The sequence below is a fragment of the Pongo abelii genome, chromosome 7, assembly GCF_028885655.2.
Source record: "Pongo abelii isolate AG06213 chromosome 7, NHGRI_mPonAbe1-v2.0_pri, whole genome shotgun sequence".
Lineage (NCBI taxonomy): Eukaryota > Metazoa > Chordata > Mammalia > Primates > Hominidae > Pongo > Pongo abelii.
In genome coordinates, this window is record NC_071992.2 from 71168062 (window position 1) to 71195021 (window position 26960).

At 39.1% G+C, this 26960-nt stretch overlaps 1 protein-coding gene and 1 long non-coding RNA gene across 6 annotated transcripts in view; one reads left to right on the plus strand and one right to left on the minus strand.

The window, feature by feature from the left end:
* Nucleotides 1-226: 226 nt before the first annotated feature.
* PENK (proenkephalin) lies at nt 227-6855 on the minus strand. Of its 3 annotated transcripts, none has more exons than XM_054561639.2 (4): nt 6586-6855; nt 5728-5784; nt 5120-5260; nt 227-1207 (listed from the first exon to the last, which is right to left on the minus strand). In XM_054561639.2, the coding sequence occupies exons 3-4, from the start codon at nt 5255-5257 to the stop codon at nt 542-544; spliced, it is 804 nt and encodes a 267-aa protein (XP_054417614.2). In that variant the 5' UTR covers nt 5258-5260; nt 5728-5784; nt 6586-6855; the 3' UTR covers nt 227-541. The 3 variants fall into 3 exon arrangements, with proteins under 3 accessions (XP_054417614.2, XP_009242098.2, XP_054417615.2); XM_009243823.4 differs by lacking the exon at nt 6586-6855 and adding an exon at nt 5872-6223; XM_054561640.2 differs by lacking the exons at nt 5120-5260; nt 6586-6855 and adding an exon at nt 5872-6015.
* The window catches only part of LOC129061008 (uncharacterized), a 109884-nt gene continuing 89034 nt past the window's right edge, over nt 6111-26960 (plus strand). The window contains exon 1 of one of the 3 annotated variants that reach the window (XR_010141114.1): nt 6111-6623. This is a non-coding gene — a long non-coding RNA (uncharacterized LOC129061008). The remainder of the gene's footprint in view (nt 6624-26960) is intronic. The other 2 variants (XR_008527931.2, XR_008527929.2) reach the window with 2 other exon arrangements.

The following is a 26960-nucleotide window of genomic DNA, read 5'->3' on the forward strand; positions in this document are numbered from 1 at the left end:
AAATGAGAGTGAAAATACATTTTATTTTGCTCCCACGTGTTTACTCATCTAAGATTTCATATGTGAGGAATTAAATAAAAAATGTTTTTGCAGCCTTGGCTGAAAGAGAAGAAGGACAATGATTATTATGTCAAAAGCAGATGGTTCTACTGTCCCTGAGTCTAGGATTGATGCGGAAACCCAAAGGTAAATGAGAGCCTTGGAGAAAAAGAGACTTACAAGGATATTATGCACTTGGGGTAATAGGTTTATTATCTCTATATACAAGTAAGCATTTATTGATGTTTGTCAAAAATAAGAGACAAGATAACAAAAACTATTTTAGCATGAAAACAAAATAGCTGCAATAGACCAATACTGAGCTTAAAGACTCCAAAAAGAGCACAGAACCTGAAATGACAGTTTTCAGGTTGTATAGTTATCCAGACAATGAAGTCAACTATACAAGGCAAGCAACACATGACAATAAAACACCATCAACAGTTTCTCACTGGAGGATGGAGGGAGGCTTGGGGCCTGGGGCCACTGGTGGGAAAGGGTATTAAAATCTCATAAATCCTCCATATCTTTTTTCCATTTCGGGAACTTCTTTGGAGTAACTTTCGCCTTCTTCGTCAGAGGGCAGAGCCTCGGCAAAGCGCTTCAGGAAACCTCCATACCGTTTCTGGTAGTCCATCCACCACTCCGGGCGACCTACTCTTCTCATGAAGCCCCCATATCGCTTCTGCAGCTCTTTGGCTTCATCTTCCAGTTGGGGGCTTCTCTTTAAGCCTCTCATGAAGCCTCCATATCTCTTGCTCACTTCTTCCTCATTATCACTGCCATCCTGGTGGTGGCTACGCTCTCGGTTGTCCCCTGTTTCCAGAAGCTCTTTTAGCAGATCTGAGGAATTGGCCAGCGAGTCGTCCTCCTCCACATCCTTCTTCATGAAGCCCCCATACCGCTTGGCAAGGATCTCACTTCCATTGGCCTCTTCTTCTGGCTCCATGGGATAAAGCTCATCCATTTTCTTCATGAAGCCTCCATACCTTTTCATGAAGCCCCCATACCTTTTGGCTAGCAAATGGCTCTCTTCCAGTTTGCTGCTTTCTCTGAGGGTGCTGGTGCCATCTTGAGGAAGCTCTGGTTTGGACAGCTGCAGGAGCTCCTTGCAGGTTTCCCAAATTTTCATAGAAGGCAGTTTTCCTTCACATTCCATTATGCAAGCCTGGGAAAACAATTTGATATAATGATAAAAAGAAGCTTCTGTGATTTCATTAAGTAAATGAACTTTTGTGGACCAAAATATGCTTGCTTTGACATAATAACTTCCTTATTATAATAAGGTCATCTCCAATTTCTTATCACGACTTTTCATAAGGCTGAGCATGCAAATGAAACAAATAAAATTTGGAAAGGAGAAAGTGGAGGGGTTCACTGAATCCAGTTAGGAATCTGCCTTTGGATTTTAAACCCACAGAAATTTTAAAGAATTTTTAAAAAATTTTTCCATACAGTTTTAACTTAGATTGACTGCTTTCACAATCTAATTTCACTGGATAATTTTTCACTTCTGATATAATTTTGTCTGAGATTTTTCTAACCAAAAAGGAGAAATTTTTATTTACCTAATCAAGGATATTTCCTCAAAATTCCTTTTATCTTCTTGTCTTACAGATAAAATCAATATTAATAACATAAGGGTCATTTGCTTTCTTGTGTCAATATTTTACCTAAAATGGCATCCAATATTCCTGCAAATACTTTCAATCTTCAAAGAAAAACTACAATTTAAAAAAAGTTTATAAACACATCCTAAAAACTCAATTTAAATCTTATGAATTATTTGCATTCTTATTAATTTGTTAATTTGTTGAAAGTACAGATCTTTTGTTTTTTTCCTTTTTTCTTTGCTGGATACAACAGACTTCATTATCTTGACAAAATGTCTATAATGATGAGATCAGATATAAAATTATACAAATGCAAGTGCACAAATTATTCATGTTTATTTTCTTCACATTTAGTCACTGTTGTACAGAAAAAGTATTTTTCAATGGAAATCATGCTATTTGATAAAATAGGAATCATCAGCATACATTCTTTCCTTTTTCTTATACAAATATTAAATTCAAAATCATTGTAAGTCTATACATTCGAATGATCTTAAGATTTTTTTTCTATTTAACACATCACTGTGTATGATAAAGACAGTACTAATATGTGAACATTTACAAAGCATGCATGATATTTCTTAGCATTTCAGGAGTTTTTTATAGCCCTCTGAAGTCTACTTATAGACAGCCCAGGTTACAGACCTTTAATTTAGACAGAAAGGCCAGGCTCTTTCTTGGAATTAAAAAATATACTAGTATATTAAGTGATGTTAAATACACATATATTATTTTCACAATGAAAGAAAGCATTTTATTAGTGCAACAAAATCTTGAAGGCACGTATTTAGTAAGCTCTTAATGAGTATTTAAGCTTTGTGTCTGAGGAGATTAAATATATAACTACATAAGAATCTAAAGATGATCTATTAATAATTAAAATGTCTTATTTTATTCCTGACATATGATGAACAAATAAAAATACCATTAAAACTTAAGATATTTAAGGGGCAATAATATTTCCATTCTAAAATTGTATCTAAGTGATCTTGTTGTTAAAAATTAATGTTGAATGTTTTGCATACTAATAGCAAAAGACTTTTAAATGTATGTGATGTGAGATTCCTTCAAAACAAAATAATAACAAATATCAGAATAATGCACTCGTACTAAGGCAGCAATGTTAACTGATGGCTCCTATACCCATGTATGCATGTTTTGTGGTATTTATCACACTTTGTGTGGTATGGTCAAGATCACATTAGATGGGAAATTCTATTTGGACATCAGCCTGCTCATCTCTGCATCCACCACAGTACCAATCATAAGTGTCTTTCTCATGGTAGAAGCTCAATAAATATTTGTTACATTGATTTCACTACATATTTTTGGCTAGGCAACCTCATTTCTCACGTCTTTTGCATCCGAACCAAAATCCCAGAATGCTGTAATTCTAGAGAGACAGTCACTAAGTAAACCTTTTGTCATTGAGACAATAACAACCCTAAACGTAGGGTCCAATGCAAATCAGTTATTATGCAAAACGCCTTTCTATGAAACTATTTTTATTGATGGTTGCTTATTATCTATTTTTTTCAAGTTGCTAACACTACATGTGCCATTCCATCACCTGGATTAAAGTAATGATAATAGTAATAAGTGATAACAACAAGAGCTAAAAAGCAGTAAGGAAAATTCTGGAAACAGCAGCCTTCCTCTTCTCCTCCCCCACAATCCTGTTACATGATGAGAAGAAGGTGAGAGAAGGAGAGAAGTCAAGATTTGAGGTGATACCCAGGGAAGGGCTACCTGCTACCCAGTGAGCTCTGCTCAAGTTCCTCAACAATGCAAAAGGAAGATTAGTAGCATTTTGGGAGCTTGGTGAATCAAACAGATTAAGGATGAAAAAAACCCATTTGAATAGGCATGATTAAATGTCAGTCATATTAATTTGCTAACTCACATAATTTAAGTAAATATGATACTACTTTGGGGTCAGACTGTGTGAATAGAAAAACTAGACTAGAATCCATATAACCTTTATTCAGATGGCAGAGAAAGCTAGGGGAGGGAGCTGAGCTCCCGACATGTTGAGTAGGCAAAGCTCAAAATATGTGTGACTGGGCACAGGGAATTATGGGGTCAGAAAGTGGAGTCTTCTATATGGCATGTTTTGGGTTTCTCTTCCTCCGTCTGTGTCTAAAATTCTTTACGCACAAGATCTATCCTTATATTTGTAGCACTGGCTCAATTTTTAGGCATAGGTTAAAAGTTCATGACTACAGGAGAAAGAAGAAAGATGGGTGAAGGGGATTATTTCCCCTATTGAAGATGAAACATTTTTGTCATAGTTTAAATATACAACCTTCCTATGTGTCTTCTCTTAAATGCCAAGTTAGCACAGGTCAAACAAACAAACATTTAACCTGAAATATATACCACAGATATTTGGAACTTGTTCCTTGGTTTTCTCCCCATTTCGAACATCTACATAAGGTAAAATTTCCTCAATTCCACGTGAAACCCAAAGCAGCTTGGATGAATACATTATTCTCTATGAGCTTTTTAAGTCACCACAAAATTTCAACAAATTTCAAAAGCAATGCAAAGGAATTGTCAGGGGAGCTGGTAAAAGTGAAGCTACCTGAGTCTCGAGGTTGGAGATTCAGACTCAGTAGAGCACCAGAGGTGATTCGACAGCCCATGGGGAACCATGATCAGAATGAAAGTTATTTTGTCCTCAGCTTTTTCTTTCCCCACCCCCTGTAGTGCAGTGTATCTTTGGACTGTTGTCACCCATTGGACACTGGCCACTTCTCTTGTTCCTTTCTCACAGCCAAATTAAACTGTTGTTTTAGTTACTATTACAAAAGGGCAGTCGAAACAGAAGTTGAATTCCAGCATCACTGGCTAGTGAGACAGTTTGAACTCTTTCCTGTCTACGGTTATTTCGCCTTCCTCTCCCCGTACCCCTTTTCCATCCCTTTGCTCTCTCTTATTTACAGGTGAGGGTAGGGAATGAGGGACCTGAGGTTAAGAGAGCTGGGGAACATAAATCTAAAGAAAGGCACCGAAATGTCACTAACAAAAAATTACATTATTTGCGGGAAAGATGGGAAGATGGCTGCGTGTGGAGGGGCCCTTAGCTGGGATATGTTAGGAGCTGTGGTGACAGCCATCTTCCTTCTGACAGCCCAGGAGAGAACCCAGTGCTATCCGAGGTGCTGAACAGAGCACTTCTCGGGGTTCCCGAATTCCCAGGGTTAAACTTGGTTTGCGCGGCGACACCGCTACGCTTACCGGTCCCCAGATAGTCGCGGATCCCCGAAGCTAAGAGCCAGGGCAGGACTTCAGTCAGTGTTCCAGGAACAGCTGAGACACCCAGGTCACCACGGGCTCGCGCCGCTGCGGCTCCGACCCGGTGCGAACCGCCATACGCGCCGCGCGGTGGGCCGGGGGCAGTCCGCGTACTGTTGCGGAAACTCTGTCTCACAAGGTGCGCAACACTCGCCGCGCGCAACACTCACCAGGAAATTGATGTCGGCCGGGCGCACTAGGCGGTAGCTGCACGTCGCGCAATCCTGGCTGCATTCGGCCCGCACGGTCGCCAGGAGCCCGGGGCCGAGCAACAGCAGCCAAGTGCAAAGTCTCAGGAACCGCGCCATGGACTGCGAGGAGAGAGGGACGCGTGCTTCGAGCCTGCCTGGGCGCAGAACGGGTCCCTCGGCAGGACCCTCGCCGCGACTGCCTCAGCAGGGGATCGTCGAGCAAAAGCCCGCAGGAATGCTCCTTTCTGGGGCCCCGCCCTCCCGGCCGACAGCTTTTAGGTAGACCTGGAGGCGACTCAGATCGCCTCGCGGCTCCCGGGATGGCGCGGTCGCCCCCAACGCGAGGCTGCCTGGGGAACCCGGCTCTTTTCCTGGGCGTCCGCGGCCCAGGGCAAGATTCCGGAGAGAACGCCGCAGACCAGGGGCGAGAGAGCGGGAACCGGGGGAGGCAGGACATTGACTGGGGTCACAAAGAAGAACCAGGGAACGCTGTTGGGGAACCCATGCAATGAAATGTGAAGGGAAAGAGGGCGGGCAGACGTCCCCAAACCCGCCAGCAAAGACAAGCTTCGGGCAAATTCACTCACGTTGACGCTGTTCGGATGGAGCAGGCCAATTGGAACAGCCGGGTTCCAGACACGACTCTAGAGGGAAGAGAAGAAGGCAAGTGTGAGGAGGGCGGGCGTCGGGGAGGAGCGGGCCCGGGTGTGCTGGCGGACGTAGGGCCTCACCGTCGCGGTCCTCAGCGTCGCTGCGGGGTCGCGGGCCAGGCTGCGGGGCTCTGAGCGCCTGCCTCGCCGTCCCGGGGCTTAACGGCTGCCGGAGCCACTTTATAATTAGCCCCAAACCGAAGGAGGCGCGCGCGCCCCAATCGCCGGCGGGCTGCAGCTGACGCAGGCCCTACGCCAGCCCCGCGCCGACGCCTTCGCGGGAGGGGTCGGTCCCCCAGCACCCGCGCGCCGCTCCCCCCGCCGAGGGTGGGGGCCACAGGGGGCGCTCGGTGGCTCCCCACACGGCCAGGAGACAAACCCAAGGCAGTTAGGAAGTTTGGGGAGAGTGAGATAGGATCAAGTTTCTCCGCATAAAGTCACTGAAATTGCACCGTGGGACGCAGGCTCCAGGGAGGGAAGCGAGGTGGGGGCGTTTGGAAGGATAGATGGACTGGCTTAGACTTCTGGAATGTGCTGGAGACCCAACGGGCCGGTGAACCTGCCCCTTTCCCGCCTCCTCCCTGGGCCTTCTCGCGGGTCCCCGTGGGCACCAAGCACAGCTGTCCGGAATGTCGTCATTTATCGACCAACCTGACCCCCACACTTGACTCCGAGTTCGTTACCGCAGCATCTAACAGCGTCAAAGTGCGCAGTTTAGGCGCTCAATTAATGGTTACAGGAACTGAACGATTGAAACTTTCTGGGAATCTTAAAATCTCGGGACAGAATTTTCACCTTTCCAGTTAGAGACCCTTGGCCAAGCGTAGAAGCAGGTAAACCCTCAGGTTCCGGGACTGCGCACTTTTCAGCCACTGTGGGAGAGGATCCGTGTTTAATCAGCTCCCCAGGGGCTCCCAAGTCGAAGACCTACTGCCTTAAGAGCGCTGTCCAGGGTGTCCGGGGGTGTTGGATGAGTGAGAGGGGGGTGCCGGGGCGGGTGTAATGTCAGCGCGCCAGGAGTGTGGTGGGGAGGGAGGGATGAGGGACACCCTACCCGGAACGCCTGGGCTTGGAACCTCTTCTCCACCGGGAGGGGGCCGAGGGCACACTGTGGAGGCTGGTACTGTCCATTAAGACACGCTTTCCCGCTTCCTGGCTCTGCAAAAGATTGCTAAGTGGCAAGCTGCTTACATTGCCTGAGGCCTCAGTTTCCCTATTTGAAAAATAGGAACAGAGGTAATATGCCATTCATAAGGTTCTGGAGAGAATCAAATGAAATAATGGACGAAATCTCTTAGCCTTGTGCCTGGCACTATAGCAAGCCCTCAAAACGTGTTCCTAACCATCCGTCATCCGTCCGTCCACCTTTCCATCTGTGCCCATTGTCTGCTTACCTTACATCTACCATGGATGTATCCAATCCACCTATGCATCTATCTCTCCTAGACCTAGGGGGAAACCATAAACAGTTCCTGGGAAAATCTCCCAGAGGTTTCCAGGCCCTCTGCGCCCTCTGCAAAGGGCTGATTTCTACAGTCGCTAGGACCTTCAGCCGCGCTGCATGTCCCATTATAGTCGCTAGAGGGCAGCGCTCTCCTGCGTAGGCTGGGCTTGCGGGGACTGGGGTCTCAGTTCTCCGCAGGCCTCAATGTGCGGGCTTGACACGCAGCACTCGAATTAGCCCTGGAGCTGCACCCGAGCACGGCCTGCCTCCCGGCCGGGGCATCATGGTAGCAAGGTTGGGAAAGCAGAGCCCTGGAGTGGGGCTGGAGAACGCCGGACATAGCCCTAGGGAGCTAGCATTACCCTCTGAGCAGGAAAACACAATGTTTCCCGCTTTAGGTTCTTTTCATCATGGGGCCCCTTACTAGCTCGTTACTCTCTCCCCAAGGCAAAGGAGAGCTTCTGTCTTTACTTCAGATTTTTCCTTGTTGCCTGGGCTTTGGTAAGAACTTTAAACACATAATCAGGAGCGGGAGGCTGAGGGGGGTGTGTGTGTGTGTGTGTGTGTGTGTGTGTGTGTGTGTTTGGAATGACCACACCACGTGATGCTTTTTAAGGGTGCACAGCGCGCAGTAGTGGAAACAGTGCATTTCTGCACTCTGGCAACACAAAGGCTCTTTAGGATCTTGGAAAAGTAGAAGCTTAAGTTTGGAAGGGGTTTTAGGGATAATTTATTCCACCACCCATTCTACGGATGGTAAAAACCAAGGCTCAGAACGTCCGAGTGACCCACCAGGGCAGTGGCAGACCAGGTTTTCCAGCCTCTGAGTTCCTTCCCTGAAGCCTACCTCAGGCCTAGTTTGTTTCTGTTGGAACTAGTCATGTTTGCTCTGAGTTAGGGTCTCTTGGCGCATTTGCATTTTTCCCTGAGACTCCTGAAATGTCAGGGGAGAAACAGAAAGGGAAAGAGAGGGCGCCTCCTAGGGGCAGTACAAGAGTGTGCAGTCCCCCACGAGACCTTCCTAGATGCTTGGGGCACAGTGGTTGCTTGGTAAATGTGTGTCGACTGGCTGACTGACTGAATGAATGAAGTGATAGGAGGTCGACCTTGTTTGCCTACCCCAAATCAGTGACATCTCTTCCCATCATCCTCCCCCATCGACCTGAGAAACTAAAAGTCATTCTGGTGGCAATGAGTTGTAAGAAATTTATTTTTTCATGATCTTTTAAATATTTATCAAGAGCGAACAGACTTTGCAGTTATGATCTGGGAGAAAGCTGCTCTAAAAATCAGACTAAAAAAGGGAAGGGGCTCTGTCTGAAAGCATTCAATCCAGACATTTTTTATTTTCAGGTTAGGATCAATAGCTCATCTTCTGATCCTAGGGTCACAAGCATTTGCCCAAAGGGATTCATCCTAGAGACAAAGAAATGTGCCTTTTTAACCCTGATGATGAATGGCATTTTACTCAGTTCTTAGGTGTTCTCAGAGTCTAAAAAGGTGGGATTTTACAATGTTCTTTTAGTGTCCTCTTCCATTATTTTCAGATGGAAGATGCCTAAATTGAATGATGTCTTTCTGGTACTCACTCCTCTGCTCCCCTTCCCTTCCTGTCACCCAAGCACACATATTTTATTACAGAAAGCCATTTCTGTCTGCCCCCCTCTCTCTAAAGTAGCAGTAGTGGAAACAAGGCCCTTCAGCACTCTGGCAATTGTGTGATGGTTCAGCATAAAAGCAACATGTTCTAACATTTCAGATGTTTGGAGTCATGCCAGAGTCAGGGGAGACATCCCCGTTTTCAGTTACAATCTAAAGTGCACACTTTGCAAAATGTGATTCTGTGAGCTGGGCATATAACTGTGAAGTAGCATTGTTAAGGGGTTCTTTTTCAGACTGGCTCAGAACACCATAACAGAGCAGTTGGAAGTGGGGTTGGCTTGAACGATGTTTTATGGTGTCACAAACCCCATTTTAAGGAAAGTCAGTGTTGGTACATTCTCATTTCCCAAAATCCAGGAAATAGAATAAAATTCTAGGAAGAAAAGGTAATCTGGTACAAAGTTGCCAGATTAAATAATAGAAAGAGTTTAAATAATATAAATTAAATAATAAAATGAGTTTAAATAGTAGAAAACATGTCAATGTGTCAGAGGAGGTGGGGAGAAAGGGAAGGTAAATTAAACCAAGAATATCAAACATATTGTTTATGTACTGTAAACTTAGGGAGGATTGAAACACACTTCCTAACTTTGGCCTTTTGCTCTCCAGCAGGGAAAAGATTAATCTTACTATTAAGTGTAGGTAATTAGACAATGAATAAAGCAAGTCCTATTATGAAAAATTAGATTAAAATAACATATAGCTGTGAGTCCAACCAATAGAGTGTGTCTTGAGCAGCTTGACTTTTAATAATGACTTTTGAAATTGGCTTGAGAAATTTAATAGCCTCACGAGAGAACCAGTCAATGTTAAAAAATTGTGTTACCTCAGTGAAACCCCGTCTCTACTAAAAATACAAAAAAAATGAGCGGGGTGTGGTGGCGGGTGCCTGTAGTCCTAGCTACTCAGGAGGCTGAGGCAGGAGAATGGCGGGGACCTGGGAGGTGGAGCTTGCAGTGAGTTGAGATCGCGCCACTGCAGTCCAGCATGGGCGACAGAGCAAGACTCCATCTCAAAAAAAAAAAAAAAAAATTGTGTCGCCTCATTGGATCCAAACCTTATTCAACAACTTGACTTTGATTTGGTGTTTTGGTTGTTTCTGAAATCAAATATTAGATTCCACTTATGGGACCTGTATAGAAGGCATTCAAAAATATTCGTCCACCAGAGACAATTTCCACAGCTGAAGGAATGCTAGAAGAGAAGTTCTAAATAGACTTTGATCAATAGTAAGTTATTGGAATGAATGCAGTGGCTGCAGGATACCAAGTTCTTAAGGGAATCCCTTTGCGTATGATCCACAGCACAGATGTTTGCACATAGCAGAGACTCAGTGAAGTTGCTTTTAAAACATGTGTTTTTGCTTATAGTTACATCTTCCATAGCTCCCAAGTGATGATGAATGGTGGGATAGACCCAAGAGGTCAAAATGTTTTAATAAAATTATATAGGGAAAGCACTCAAATCTTTCAAAGCTATCAAATAAAAACTGAGCAAACTGAAAAACCACGACTCTTCTTAGATCTATCATAGAGGTTGGGTCACAGGGGAAACCACTGTCCCCCCAAATTGGAGAGACCAAGAGGCAAACGCAGAGGGTCCTGGCTTGCTGGTGCAGAAACCTCCCAGAGAATCAGCTGGGAGGTAGAAAAACCTGAATTACAGCTGACAAATTCCGGGAGACTGTGTGAACAAATCTGAAATAAAAATTCCAGGGGAACCCAGTCCACAGAGGCCTCCACACTTTCATGAATTTTACTTACAGGTGTTCAACCAGGTTCTCACAATGAATAATGGAAAAAATTTCCCTTGTGCTTCAAGCAGTGGGAGGGAAAAAAAGAGCCATTTTGAAATACACCGGAACATTGTGTTCTTAACAAGGTTTGCCCACAGGAGACCCTAGTTAACCACAGTCTAATCTGCTGGAGTTTTATCAGAAAATAGCTGACCTGAGGGACTGGAAATACCCAACTCCAGCCCCCTCCAGCCATTGTTCTACTGAAGTTGAGGCTGGGGACTAAGAACATATGTAAAGTTCACAGCCCAGAGGTACAGGCTCACTAAAGACTGAGACCTACTCATAGGACTGCAGAACACTCCCTTCCCGCTTTATCAACACATTACTAAAGCCATATTTATAACATTTCCGTTTACCCAGTACATCAAGTCTGGCTGTCAAGAAAAAATTACAAGACATACCAAAAACCAAAAAAAAAAAAAAAAAAAAAAAAATCCCCACAGTTTGAAGAGACAGAGCAAGCATCAGAACCAGGCTCAGATATGTCAGAGATGTTAGAATTACCAGATGGGGAACTTAAAACAACTATGATTAAAACACTAAAGGATGAGGTAGACAGCATGCAAGAACAGATGGGCAATGTAAGCAAAGAAACAGAAACTCTAAGAAAGATCCTAGAAGAAATGCTAGAGATCAAAAACACTGTCACAGAAATGAAAAATGCCTTTGATGGGTTTATTGTTAGACTGGATATGGCTGAGGAAAGAATCTCTGGACTTGGGGATATGTCAATAGAAACTGCCAAAACTGAAAAGCAAAGATAAAAGAGACTGAAAAAACAAAAAACAAAGACAGAATATCCAAGAACTGCAGGACAATTATAAAAGCAGTAACACAAATGTAATGAGAATTCCAAAAGGAGAAGAGAGAAACAGAAGAAATGTTTGAAACAATAGTAACTGAGAATTTCTCCAAATTTTGTCAGACACTAACCCCTATATATCAGGATATGTTGTCAAGAAGCCCAGACAACACTGAGCAGGATAAATGCCAAAAACCCTATACCTGTGCATACCATTTTCAAACTACAGAAAATCAAACATAAGGAAAGCATCCTGAAGGAAGCCAGAGAGGGGAAGAACACCTTACCCGTAGAGGAGTAAAGATAAGAACTACGGCCGGTGTGGTGGCTCACACCTGTAATCCCAGCAATTTGGGAGGCAGAGGCGGGTGGATCACGAGGTCAGGAGATCAAGACCATTCTGGCTAACACGCTGAAACCCCGTCTCTACTTAAAAAATACAAAAAAATTAGCTGGGCGTGGTGGCAGGCACGTGTAGTCCCAGCTACTCGGGAGGCTGAGGCAGGAGAATCTCTTCAACTCAGGAGGCTGAGGTTGCAGTGAGCTGAGATCGTGCCACTGCACTCAAGCCTGGCAACAGAGCAAGACTCTAGCTCAAAAAAAAGATAATAACTACATCTGATTTCTCAGAAATCATGCAAGCAAGAAGAGACAGGAGTAAAATATTGAAAGTATTAAGAGAAAAAAAAACCCCATCAAGCTAGAATTCTTTATTTTGTGAAATTGTCCTTCAAAAGTGAAAGAGAAATAATTTCTTAGACAAACAAAAATTGAGAGGATTGATTGCCAGTAAACCTGCCTTGCAAGAAATGTTAAATTCTTTAGAGAGAAGGAAAATAATAAAGGTCAAAAACTTGGACCTACATGAAAAATGGAAGAGTACCAGAGAAAGAATAAGTGAAGGTAAAATAAAAACTGGTATTTTGTTATTCTTGATTGATCTAATAGATAACACTTTGTTTAAAATAATAAAAGCAACAATGTATTTGATTATGTATGCTTATGTGCAGATATATGTTTAGGTATGCTTATATGTAAGTGAAATAAATGGGAGCAATGATACAAGAAACAAGAGGAAGGAATTATAATCATTTTGTTATTGTAAGGTACTCACATTACCTGTGAAGTGTTATTACATTATTTGAAATTGGACTTGGATTCCTTGTAAATGTATATTGTAAAATCTAGGGTAAACACTTTAAAAAGTTAAAAAAAGGATAACTGATAATGCTACTAAGGGAGAGAAAATAGAATGATATAAAATACTCAATTAAAACCACAAAAGTCAGAAAAAGAGTAGAAGACAAAAATAACAAAGGCAACAAATAGAAAACGATAACACATATGGTAGATAGGAATCCAACTGTATCAATAACTGGTTTGGATTTCAGTGATCTAAATACACTAATTAAAAGATATTGTCAGAGTGGAATAAGCAACAAGTTTCAACCGTGTGTTGTCCACAAAAAGTCCATGTAAATATAAAGGTACATATAGATTAAAAGTAAACAACTGGTGAGAGCTATGCTAAAACTAATCAAAAGAAAGCAAAAGTAGCTATATTAATTGCAACCAGAGAAGACTTCAGACCAGAAAAAGTTATCAGGGGTGAAGAGGACCATTACATAATGATAAAGGGATTACTTCTTCAAGAAGACATAAAAATTCTTAATGTGTGTGCACCTAACAACAGAGCATCAAAACACATAGGCAAAAACGGGTAGGACTGCAGGGAGAAATAGATGAATTCACTATTATATTTGGACGCTTCAACACCCCTCTGTCAGCAATGAACAGATCCAGCAGGTGCAAAATTGGTAAGGACAAAGCTAAACTCAACAACACCATCAGGCAATTGAATATAATAGATATCTACAGACTGTTTCATCCAACAACAGCAGAATATCCATCCTTCTCAAGCTAACACAAAACATTCACCAAGATAGACCACATTCTGGACCATAAAACACACCACAGCAAATTTACAAGAGTATGAATCATACAATGCCTGCTGTCAAACCACAATGGAATTAAACAAGAAATCTGTAATAGAAAGATAAATGGAAAACTCCAAAGTACTTGGAGATGAAAAAACACTTCTAAATAACATATGGGTCAAGGAAGAAATCTCAAGAGAAATTTAAAAGTAACTTAGAATTGGGTTAAAATGAAAACACAATTTATCAAAATTTGTGGGATGCAGTAAAAGCAGTGCATAGAGGGAAATTTGTAGTATTGAATGCATATGTTTGAAAAGAAGAAAAATCTAAAACCAATCAACTAAGCTTCCACCTTAGGAAACTGGAAGAAAAAGATCAAATTAAAGTAAGTGGAAGAAAAGAAATGATGACGATTAGGATAGATTAGATTTGTTAGATTTCTCTGTCTTATTATCCTGTCTTCATGTTTTTATGTCATTTTCGGTAGTCCTCCCTTATCCATGGTTTTGCTTTGTTTGGTTTTAGTTACTTGCAATCAACTACAGTCAGAAATTATTAAATGGAAAATTCCAGAAATGAATAGTTCATAAGCTTTAAGTTGTGCACCATTCTGAGTGGTGTGATGAAATCTCATGCCACCTTCCTCTGTCCCATTGGGATGCCAATCATCCTTTTGTTCAGCATATTCACATTGTATAGTAAGTCCCCACTTAACAGTTGTTGATAGTTTCTTAGAAACTGTGACTTTAAGCAAAACAATGTGTAATGAAACCAATTTTACCATAGGCTAATGGACATAAACAAGAGTTAAGTTCCTAAGGTATATTCCTGGTCACAAAAACATCACCAGACTTCTAAAGGAAACCCTAAACATTTCTAATATTAAAGATTAAAATAGATAAGAGCTATATATCCATTTTAGAATGATTAATTAAAATGAATAAGATAAGTATTTATCCAATTTTTGGTGAATCAGTGAGTGACAACAGTCATAGTAGTGGGTTAAATCAAGGAATGTTTGCAAGGTAAAAATTGTAAGGAACACCTCCTACCATCATTCAGTTCAAAAACAAACAATAACAAATATGGTGGGTTTGATAAGCACATTTGTACTGCATTGTTTCTTGTGCATTTATATAATTGTCCTATATTTTATGAATTGTTATTTTGTGATAATTTGTATTCATTCGTTCATTCATTTTCCAATCTGCTTTATTCCAATTCAGAGTTGTACATGGCTGGAGCATATTCCAGCAGCTCAAAACACAAGGCAGGAACCAACCCTGGACAGGATGTCATTTCATCGCAGGGCAAGCTCACACACACCCCCACCCTCACTCAGACTGGGACAATGTGGTCATGCCAATTCACCTAATGTGCACATCTTTGGGATGTAGGAGGAAGCTGGAGTACCCAGAGAAAACCTGTGCAGACATGGGAAGAATGTGCAAACTCCACACATAACAGTGACCCTGGCTAGGAATTGATTTTCTTTCTCATCAACATTACAACAAAATGAAATATTTGAGGGCCTGCTGGAAGTCGTAGCTAATGCAATAAGATAAGAAAATAGATTGAAAGGCGTATAGATTGGGAAGGAGTAAATAAAGCTGTCTTTATTTCTATACAGATGACATGATCATCTGTATAGAAAATCTGAAATAATTAAAAAAATCCTCCTAGAACTAATAAGCAATTATAGCAGGGTTGCAGGATGTTAGGTTAGTACACAAAAGTCAGTCGCTTTTCTATATACCAACAATGGCAAGTGGAATTTGAAATTTAAAAACACTGTACCATTTACACTGGGACCCCCCAGATTTATCAGCATATGTACAAAATCTACAGGAAAACTACAAAACTCTGATGAAAGAGATCAAAGAAAAACTAAATAAATGGAGAGATATTCCATATTGATGGATAGGTAGACTCAATATTTTCAAGATGTTAGTTCTTCCCAGAGTGATCTATAGATTCAATGCAATCTAGTAAAAATCCGAGCAAGGCATTTTATGTTTATTGACAAACTGAGTCTAAAGTTTATGTGGATGGCAAAAAGGCCAGAATAGTCAGCACTTACTGAAGGAGAAGAACAAACTTGGAGGACTGACACCACTTGACTTCAAGTCTTACTACAAAGCTGACGTATAAAAATAGTGATCAAGACAGTATGGTATTGGCAAAAGAATAGACAAATAGGTTAATGGAACAGAATAGACAGCCCGGAAATATACCCACATAAATATAGCCCACTGATTTTTGACAAAGAAGCAGAAGCACTACAACAGAGAAAGTCTTTTCAACAAATGGTGCTTGAACAATGGGACATCCATATGCAAATAAATGAAACTAGACACAGATCTTACACCTTTAAAAAAATTAACTCAAAATGGATCACAGGCAGACTTGTATATAAAATGTACAACTAGGACACACCAAAAACCCTGTTAGAACTAATGAACAAATTCAGTGAAATTACAAGATACAAAATCAACATGTAAAATCAGCTGTGTTTCTGTAAACTAATGATGGCTATCTGAAAAAGAAATCAAGCAAACAATAGAATTAAAAATTACTTAGGAATAAATTTAACCAAGGGGTTAAGAGATCTGTACATTGAAAACTATGAATCATTGATGAAATAAATTGAGGAAGACATAAACAGATGGAAAGATATCTCATGTTTATGAATTGGAATAGTTAATATTGTTAACATACCCCTACTACCAAAGGGATCTAAAGATTCAGTGCAATCCCTATAAAAATTTCAATGGCATCTGTTTCCACACAAATAGAATAAATAATCCTAAAATCTGTATAGAACCACAAAATATCCAAACAGCCAAAGTAATCTTGAGGACAAAGAAGAAAGCTGAAGAGATCACCTGATAACAAATATACTGCAAACCTATTGTAATCAAAACAGCATGAGATCAACGTACAAATAAACATATAGGCCAATGGTAAAGCAGAAGAGTATAGAGAGCCCAGAAATAAATCCATGCATTTATGATCAATTGATCTCTGACAAAAATGCCAAAAACACACAATGGGGAAGATGCTCTCTTTAATCAATGGTGTTGGGAAAACTGGATATCCACAAGCAAATGGATGAAATTGGACCCCATCTCACACTGTGTAGAATGCTTCAATGATCATGGGAGTGCTAATATCTCTTTGAGATCCTGATTTCAGTTATTTGGATAAATACACAGACGTAGGATTGCTGGATCATATGGCAGTTCTAGTTTTAATTTCTTGAGTAACCTTCATACCCATCTTCATAATGGCTGCACCATTTTACCTTTCCACCAGCAGTCACAAGCATTCTAATTTTTCCACGTCCTTGCTAAAACTTCTTAATTTCTGTTTTTTTTAACATAATGGCTATTTTAGCAGATGTGAGATAATATTTCGTTGTCATTTTGATTGGCATTTCTCTGATGATTAATGATCATGAAAAGATATGAGAATCTTTTCATATACTTGTTGACCATTTATATATATTCTCTGGAGAAATGTCTATTCTAAACTTTTGACCATTTTAAAATGAGTTGTTTTAATCTATTGTTTGGATATATTTTGGATATTAACCTCTTATTAAGTATATGACTTACAAATATTTTCTGCCATTTCATAGGTTACCTTGTCACTCTGTTGACTGTTTCCTTGGCTGTGCAGAAGCTTTTTAGATTGATGTGGTTCCACTTGTTTGTTTTTGCATTTCTTGCCTGTTTTTTGGTGTCATATCCAAGAAATTGTCACCAGAGTAATGAAGCATTTCCGCAATGCTTTCCTTCTAGTAGTTTTGTGGTTTCAGGTCTTATGTATAAATCTTTACCCCATTTTGAGTTGATTTTTGTGTAAGATAATGATCCAATTTTCTTCTTTTTAATGTGTATATCCAGTTTTCCCAACACCATCTGTTGGAGAGACTATTTGTTCCCCATTGTGTTTTCTCTGCACCTTTGTTAAAAATCAACTCTCCATAAATGCATGGATTTCTTTGCTCTCTATTCTATTCCATTGACTAATGTATCTGTATTTATGTCAGTATTATACTGTGTTCTTTTTTTGCCATTGTAGCTTTGTAATATATTTTGAAATCAGGAAATGTGGGACCTCAAGCTTTGTTCTTTTTTTCTTAAGATAGTTTTGGCTGTTCAGGGTCCTTTGTGGTTCCATCTGAATTTTAGGATCTTTTTTTTCTAATTTTTGTAAAAAGCGCCATTGGGATTTTGATAGAGATTGCATCAGGTCTGTAGATCACTTTGAGTAGTACAGACATTGTAACAATATTAAATCTTCCAATCCATTAACATAGAATGTCTTTCTATTTCTTTCTTCTTTAATTCCTTTCAGCAATGTTTTGTAGTTTCAGTGTGTAAGTTTTTTATTTCCTTGGTTAAGCTTATGCTTAAGCTTATTCTTTAATGATGCCATTCTAAATTGGATTATTTTATTAATTTCCTTTTCAGATGATTTATTAGTGTATAAAAACACACCTGATATTTGTATGTTACTTCTTATCCTGCAGTGTCACTAAATTTATTTATTAGTTCTAATAGTTTATTGGTGGAGCTTTTACAGTTTTCTCTATATAAGATCATGTCGCCCACAAACTGCAATAATTTTACTTCTTTCTTTGAGATTTGAATGCCATTTATTTCTTTTTCTTACCAAATTGTTCTGGCTAGGACTTCCATTACTATGGTAAACGGAGTGGCAAGAGCAGGCATCCTTTTCTTCTTCTTTATGTTGCAGGAAAAGTTTTAGTTTTTCACCATCGAGCATAATGTTAGCTGTGGACTTTTCATATATAGCCTTTATTATGTTGATATAATTTCCTTCTCTTCCTTGTGTATTGATTTTTTTAATGAAAGTGTGTTGAATTTTGTCAAATGCCTTTTCTGCATCTGTTGAGATCATTATTTGTGATTTTTATTCTTTGTTCTGTTAATGTGGTGTATCACATTGATTGATTTTCATATGATAAACCATCTTTATATCCCAGGGGTAACTCCCACTTGAGTCATGGTTAAGACCCTTTTAATGGTCTATTTGCTCATATATTGTTAAGAATATTTACATGTATATTTATTAGGGATATTGACCTGTAGCTTTCTTTTCTCATAGTGTCTTTCTCTGGCCTTTGTATCAGGGTAATGCTGGCCTCATATAATGAGTTTGGAAGTGTTCCTCACTTTAAAAATTTTTTATGAGTGTTTGAGAAAGATTTGCATTAACTCTTCTTTAAAGGTTTGGTAGAATTCAGTGAAATCATGTGGTCTTGGGCTTTTCTTTTTTGAGGGGCTTTTGACTACTGATTCAATGTCTTTGTTAATTGTAAGTCTGTTTAGATTTTCTATTTTTTAATGGTTCAGTCTTGGTAGGTTGAATGTTTCTAGGAATTTCTTCTAAGTTATCCAATTTGTTGGTGCATCATTGTTAATAGTAGTCTCTTATGATCCTTTGTATTTGTCAGTTGTAATGGCTTCTCTTTTTTTCTGGTTTTCTTTGAATCTTTTCTCTTTTTTTCTTAGTCTAGCCAAATGTTTGTCAATTTTGTTGATATTCTCAAAAAAACCAATCCTTAGTTTTAATGATTTTTTTCTATTCTCTATTTATTTCTGCTGTAATCTACATTATTTCCTTCCTTCTGCTACATTTGCACATGGTTGCTTTTTTTCTAATTTCTTTAGGTGTAGAGTTAGTTCTTTTATTTAAGATATTTTTTCTTTTTGAGTGTAGGAGTTTAACACTATAAACTTTCCTCAGTACTGCCTTTGCTACATCCCATAAGATTTGGTATGATATGCCATATTTTGTTTTTGTTTGTCTCAAGATATTTTTTAATTTTCTTTTTAATTTTTTTCTTTGTCCTATTGGTTATTCAGAAGTGTGTTGTTTCATTTCTACATTTTTGAATTTTCAAGTTTTCCTTCTGCTATTGATTTCTATTTTTATTCCATTGTGATCAGTAAAGATATTTGTTATAATTTTCAGTTTTCTTAAATTCATTCAGACATGTTTTGTGATCTAAAATGTGATCTATTGTGGATAATATTCTGTACATTCTTGAGAGGAATGTGTATTCTGCTGCTGTTGGGTGGAATGTTCTTCTGTATGTGCCTGTTAGGTCCATTTGGTCTATAGTGTTGTTCACATTCTGTTTTCTTATCAATGTTCTTTCTAGATGTTCTATCCATTATTGAAAGTGAGCTATTGAAATTTCCTACTATTATTGTGTTGCTATCTACTTATATTTCTTCTTTCTGTCTATTTCTTTCTTGAGTTTGATGAATGTTTCTCTTGTATCTTTAGATGCTCTGCTAATATTTGCATATATGTATGTGTATATATCCATATGTATATATATGTATGTATAATTGTTATGTCTTCCTGGTGAAGTGATTCTTTTATCATTATATAACGTCCTTCTTTTTTGCTAGTGACAATTTTTGACTTAAAGTCAATTTGTCTGATGTAAGTATGGCCATTCTTTCCCTCTTTTGGAAGTTGTCATTTGCATATCTTTTTCCATTCTTTCACTTTCAATCTATGTGTGTCCTTAAATCTAAAGTAAGTCTTTTGTGGAAAGCATATAGTTGGATTGTCCCAGTAATTCTCTGCCTTTTGACTAGGGAGTTTGGTCCATTTGTATTTAAAGAAATTATTAATAAGGATAGACTTACTATTGCCATTTTGTTAATAGTTTCCTGTCTGTCTTTAGCACTTTTGTCTCTCTTTTCCTCTCTTGCTGTCTTTATATTGTTTTTTTGTTGTTGTTGACATTTTGTAGTGACATATTTTTATTTTTTCTTATTTTCTTTTGTGTATCTTCGTAGGTATTTTCTTTGTGTTTATTATAGGTCCTACATAAAACATCTTACAGTTATCACATCTATTTTAAGCTGATAATAAATTCAATGCCATAAAAAAACTCTACCCTTTTACTCTCTCCATCTTTGTTATTGGTGTCACAGATTATATATTTTTATATTGTGTGCCAAAATCAAAAAGTCGTTTATATTCCACTGTTACAGTATTACAGTATTCCATATTTGTTTATATATTTACCTTTACCAGCAAGCTTTATATTTTTTTATGCTTTCATGTTTAGTATCTGTTTTTTTCAACTTAAAGGACTCACTTTAGCATTTCTTGTAAGGCATGTCTAGTGATGAACTCTCTCAGTGATTGTTTATCTGGGAAAACCTTTATCTCTCCTTCATTTTTTTTCTTTATTTTAATAGAGACTGGGCCTCACTATGTTGCCCCAGCTGGTCTTGAACTCCTGAGCTCAAGCAATCCTCTTGCCTCAGCCTCCCAAAGTGCTAGGATTACAGGTATGAACCACCGTGCCTGGCCCTGTCTCCTTCATGTTTGAGGGACAGTTTACCAGATATAATATTCTTGGTTGACAGTTAAAAAATATTTTAGCACTGTGAATATATCATCCCACTTCCTTCTACTTTCACAGTTTCTGCTGAGAGATCCACTGATAGTCTATAGGGGTTCCCTTACTGAGTTGCTTTTCTCTTGGTATTTTCAAAATTCTCTCTCTCTCTCTTTTTTTTTTTTTTACAATTTCCTTATAATGTGTCTTGGTGTGAACTTCTTTGTTAATGACCCTTTTTACAGTGCTGTGTTAAGCTTAAATTTCTGAGGCAAAATGGCCTTTTTAAAAATTCCTGGATTATCATATTCTTGGCCTCTTTTCTTGACCTATGATTTGGTTGCCTTAGTAGAGTGCTCAAATCATGAAAGAAAGGGAATATTCTGTAATGATTGAAGGAAACAGGCTGTTTATCTGCATGGATCCAGTGTTCCATATCAAAAATTACAATAATAGAATAATTTATAACTGTAGGTAGAAAGCTGCTTCATAAAACTGTAACAAGATATTCGTAGAAAAAATGAGTGCTGGATAGCACACAAAAATCTTGTGAATAGTTATTTCATTTGGGATATATTATGTAGTATTAATCTCCAATGTATCTGTAGGTATAGAGCAAATTAGGAGAAGTAAGATGTGTTTGGACTAGGACTCAGACGGTCCACAGAGGGGAGGATTTGAATAAGTGAGAAAGGCACAAGAGAGGATCCCAGGACAAGGCAGAGTGACAGGAAGGAGCCTGTCAGTGATGGGAGTTGTTGAGATGCAAGGGAGTGTGAATGGGCATTGACTTGATGTAGGAAGCCTTTGGTGGGATGGGGTAGGAGGTAGTGTGAGTGAAATAGGAAGAAAGGAGATTACTCAGCCACTCTTAGTGAGAACCTGCAGTGGGGAGGGAGGATGCTCTCTCAGGCCTGCAGGTATACAGATGTCTGGAAAATGTGCCAGAGGGTTCTGAAAATGAAGCCTCCCTGGGATCTTTGGTCTTTGCTGGGAGAGAGTAGCTAATTACTTACTCTTTTCTCTCTTGACTTGCCAGTTTTTGTCTCTCTATTGCTTTTTACTCCATATATATCCTTATAAACATATAAACTTGCTTGTTTTTCTTCTGATTTTTTACAAAAGCACTTTTCAAATCTACAATGATTCTCCTAAAAACGTCTGTCTTAACTTCTATCCTAACTCATTCATCACAGTTAAGATTGTTGAAGAATGGTCTAATTTTTTTGGTAGCTCTCCTTTATCTTCTATGATTTCCTTATTCCACTGAAAATGTGCTTTTATTCTTATCATTCCAGTGAAATTGTACTTGTTACAGTCAGCAATAATATTTCAGATGAAAATCCAACAAACCTATTTCAGTTATTATACCACTTATCATATCTTCAGTATTGGACACCATTGTCCCCTCACTCTTTCCAGGTATTCTCCCTGACATTGTTCACTATTACTTTTTTGGTTGTTCTTTTTACTCTTTCCTGGATTTTTCTTCCTATGTCTGTGCCTTAAATGATGATGTTCCATCTGGTTTTGTCCCGTGGTTCATCTCATCTCAAATTACACATTCTTCTTGGGAAAATTTATCTTCTCCAGGAGTTTACCTTTGATATAGTTTAGATATTTTTCTCCTCAAATTTCATGTTGAAATGTGATCCCTGATGTTGGAGGTGGGGCTTAGTGGGAGATGTTTGGGTCATGAGGATTGATCCTTCATTGAATGACCTGGTGCCTTTCTTGTAATGAGTGAGTTCTTCCTCTATAATTTCATATGAGAACTAATTGTTAAAAAGAGCCTGGCATCACTTCCTTTCTGCTTCTTCCTCTCTCACCATGTGACACCATGATTCCCATTGCCTTTCACCATGAATAAAATCTTCCTGAGGCCTCACCAGAAGCCAGGAAGATGCTGGCAACGTGCTTCTTCTACAGCTTGCAGAACCATGTGCCAAATAAATCTTTATTAATAACCCAATCAAGTGTATTCCTTTAAAAAGCACAAAACAGATTAATACAGAATATTAGTACTGGGGAGGCGAGCATTGCTGTAAAGATACCTAAAAAAATGAAAGCAGCTTTGGAACTGAGTAATGGGGAGAGGTTGGGAGAGTTTGGAGGACTTGGAAGACAGGATGATTGGGAAAATTTGGAACTTATTATAGACTGGTTAAATGGCTGTGAGCAAAATGCTGATAGAAATGTGGACAGTGAAGTCCAGGCTAAGTCTCAGATGGAGGTGAAGAACTTAGGAAACTAGAGCAAAGATGACCTAGAAAAGAACTTGCCTGCATTGTGCCTAGGTTGCAGGGCTTTGTTGAAGGCTTTGTGAAAGTTCGTCATTCTAAGGCTGAACGTAAGAACGATGACCCAGGTAAGAATGATGACCCAGGTAAGAATGATGACCCAGGGTCTCTGGTGGAAGCAAAGCATTCAAGAAGTGTCATGACTGCTTCCAACAGCCTATGATCAGATGTAGGAGCAAAGGAAGGACCCATAGTTGGAAATTAAAATTAAAAGGGAAGCAGAGCATAAAAATTTGGAAAATTCACAGCCTGGCCATCTGGTAGAGAAGGAAAGAATGCTTTCACTATAGGAATCCAAAGGAGTGGAATCCAAACGAGAGAAATCCAAGAAGGCTATGGAGCAACCACTTGCTAGAGAGAGTAACATAACTGAAAGGGAGCTATGTGCTGATATTCAAGATGATGGGAAAAAAAGCTAGAGGTCTAGGAGGACAGAATGGTTTTGGGGCCAAGCCCAGGGTACTGCTGCCCTGTGATGATGTGGGATGCTGCTCCAGCTATGGCCACAGCTCAAAGGGCCCAGGTGCTGCTTGGGATGCCACTCAGCATAGTGCAAGCTATAAGCCTTGGCAGCCTCTCTGTGGTGCTAAGTCTGCAGGCACACAGAATGCAAGAGTGGCATCCCAAGATTTTCTGATTTGCAATTGCTTAAGGAAGAGAAACTTTGTTTAAAAATGTGGGATCATCAGAAAAGAATGTTAGCTCTGGTCCATGAATGTGACTCCTTTCAGGCCCCTCAGGAACAAATTTAGAACAAAGAATGGTGGTCAAAGTTCAGTCTTCAGTTCCCTCTTATCTGAGATCTATGTGCCAGTACATCTGTTGGTGTGGATATGGGTTTTTGAAAAACAACTCAGAGCCATATGTTAGGTGTTATGTTTAGTTTCTATAGGGGAACAAAATCTAGAATCCTGTGATTCTAGATTTCTTGGCTATTATTTTAAGCTACTATTACCTTCTTGCTTATCAAGCTGCTTATTTACTTCTCATGGCTAGCCAGGTGTCTGGAATTTCCCATGTAGTAATTAAAGATTCCCCTGTACTTCCATGCTTGGGAGGCCCCCAGACCCCTTATGTTGAGGGGGGGAGTTCCCTGTTGCATCTCAATTTTTGATCTCAGAGGCTCATAGGTGGAAGGAACTGCCCTTGAGTTTCAGATGAGACTTTAGACTTCAGACTTTTGAGTTGCTGCTGGAATGAGTTAAAATTTGGGGGTACTCTTGGTAAGGGATGATTATATTTTGCAATGTGAGAAGGACATGAGATTAGGGGTGCCAGGAACAGAATGATATAGTTGGGTATTTCCCCCCTCCAAATTTCATGTTGAAATGTGGTCCCCCAATATTGGAGGTGGGGCCTAGTGGGAGGTGTTTGGGTCATGAGGGGCAGATTCTTCATAAATGGCTTGATGCCTTCCTGATGGTAATGAATGAGTTCTCACTCTATTAGTTCATGTGAGAATTGATTGTTAAAAAGAGCCTGGCATCCCCTCCTCTCTGCCTCCCCCTCTCTCTCCATATGACGTGCTGGCTCCTTTTGCCTTCCATCATGAGTAAAAGCTTCCTGAGGCTTCAGCAGAAGGCAAGCTGATGCTGGTGCCATGCTTCTTGTACAGCTTGCAGAACGATGAGCCAAATAAATCTTTTTTCTTTAAATTACCCAGTCAGGGGTATTCCTTTATAGCAGTGCAAAACAGACTAATACAACCTCTCATCTGTATGTCACTTGTTCATAAATCTCTACCTCTAGCTCAGGCTTCTGCATCTACATGGACATATCTCAGTGTACATGTGCTCCAGGCAATCCAAACTTATCATATGTTAAACTACTGTAATCTGTTCTTCAAATCTGTCCTCCTATATATTCACTCTCGGTGAATGGGAGACATCTGGGTTTTTTTTAATTTTTAATTTTGGCAGTCCAATAGTTGTGTAGTGTCATCAAATGATTTTAATTTGCATTTTCCTGATGGCTAATCATGTTGAGCTTTTTTTCATGTGTTTTTTGGTTACTTATGTATTTTGCGATGCTTCTGTTAACATATTTTACTTATTTTAAGCTGGGCTCTGTGGCTCACACCTGTAATCCCAGCACTTTGGGAGGATGAGGTGAGCAGATCACCTGAGGTCACGAGTTTGAGACTAGCCTGGTCAACATGGTGATACCCCAGCTCTACTAAAAATACAAAAATTAGCTGGTGGTGGTGGCAGATGCCTGTAATCTCAGCTACTCGGGAGGCTGAGGCAGGAGAATTGCTTGAACTCAGGAGGCGGAGGTTGAAGTGAGCTGAGATCATGCCACTGCACTCCAGCCTGGGCAACAGAGCTAGAGTCCATTTCAAAAAAACAAAAACAAAAGCATATTTTAGCTTTTATTGGGTTGTTTGTCTGTGACTGAGTTGTAAGTGCTCTTTATATATTCTGGCTGCAAGTTCTTTGTTATAAATACATATTGTGAATATTTTCTTCCACTGTCAGGCTTGCCTTTTTATTTTCTTAGCTATGTCTTTTGAAGAGCAGAATATTTTTATTTTGATGAAGTCCACAATTTATCATTTTTTCTTTTATAGCTCATGCCTTTTGTGTCCCATCTAAGAAATCTTTGCCTACTCCATTGTTGCAAAAACAATGTCCTTGTTTTGGTCTGTAAGTTTTATAGCTTTAGTTGTCATGTGTAAGTCTTTGATACATGTCTAGTTAGTATTTGTGTCAACTGTGAGATAAAGGTTAAAGTACATTTTTCCCCCAAAATGAATACCCAGTGTTCTAGCACCACTTATTGAAAATAACATTGTTTTCCCATTTAATTACTTTGGCAACTTGGTAAAAAAATCAACTGACCACGTATGTGTGGATCTATGTCTAAATTCTTTGCGATTCTTTATACCACTGATCAGTGTGTCTGTTTTTTTGCCAACAACCCGTACTGTCTTCATTACTGTTACATTATATTAAATCTTGAAATTAAACGGTGTAAATCCTCTAACTTTGTTTTTTTTGTAATTGCTTTGTCTATTATAGATTCTTTACATTTCTATTAATAACTAGAATTAGTTTGTCAATTTCTATGAAAAAAAAGCCTGCTGGGATTTTAATTGGACCTAATTTAAATTTAATGTAATTTTAATTTGATTTAAATCTGCATATTAATTTCAGGATAATTGACATCTTCATGACTGTATATTCCAGTTCATGAGCATGGTACACGTCTTCATTTGTTCATGTCTTTTAAAAATTCTTTCAGCAATGTTTTGTAGTTTTAAGTATGTAGGCATTGTGCAAATTTTGTAAAGTTCAACCTTAAGCATTTCACACATTTTGTTCTTTTTCAAATAGTACTATTTTAAGAGTTTGTTTTTCAATAGTTTGTTGCTAGTTCTGTCTTATTATTACTAAGAAGGGATAAACTCTTGTAAGTAATAACATTGTTCTACCTTGGATTAAAATTAATAGTGAATTTCTTCTGTTCTACCCTATGTGTGATTTCCCATAGTCTCCTTTTTTATTCTCCACATGTAGACACAGGTACTGATATATAATATGCACTCAATAATTTTTTTTTGAATAAAGGTATCACTTTCAAAATAAAACTGATTTTGTTTTAGGTTTCAAAAGACCATTAAAAAGCACTCAGAATGTAAAACTCTGGGGATTCTCATAGCTTGAGCTACAGCTGTAAAGCAGAGTGAAGTGATGTGACAATTATTTGACTGATTTTTTAAATGTGGACATTTTTCTACACTTGATTGACATTCAAATTATCCAGTGTTCATCTTAACAAAGTAAATGTCAAATCACATCCTCATTTATTTTATCTCAGCAGATA

Excerpts from the sequence above, each read along its gene's own strand:
- PENK (XM_054561639.2), bottom strand. The coding sequence starts at position 5,257 with ATGGCGCGGTTCCTGAGACTTTGCACTTGGCTGCTGTTGCTCGGCCCC. Across the intron at positions 1,208-5,119 it reads CGGCCGACATCAATTTCCTG|GCTTGCATAATGGAATGTGA; the intron begins GTGAGTGTTGCG and ends TTGTTTTCCCAG.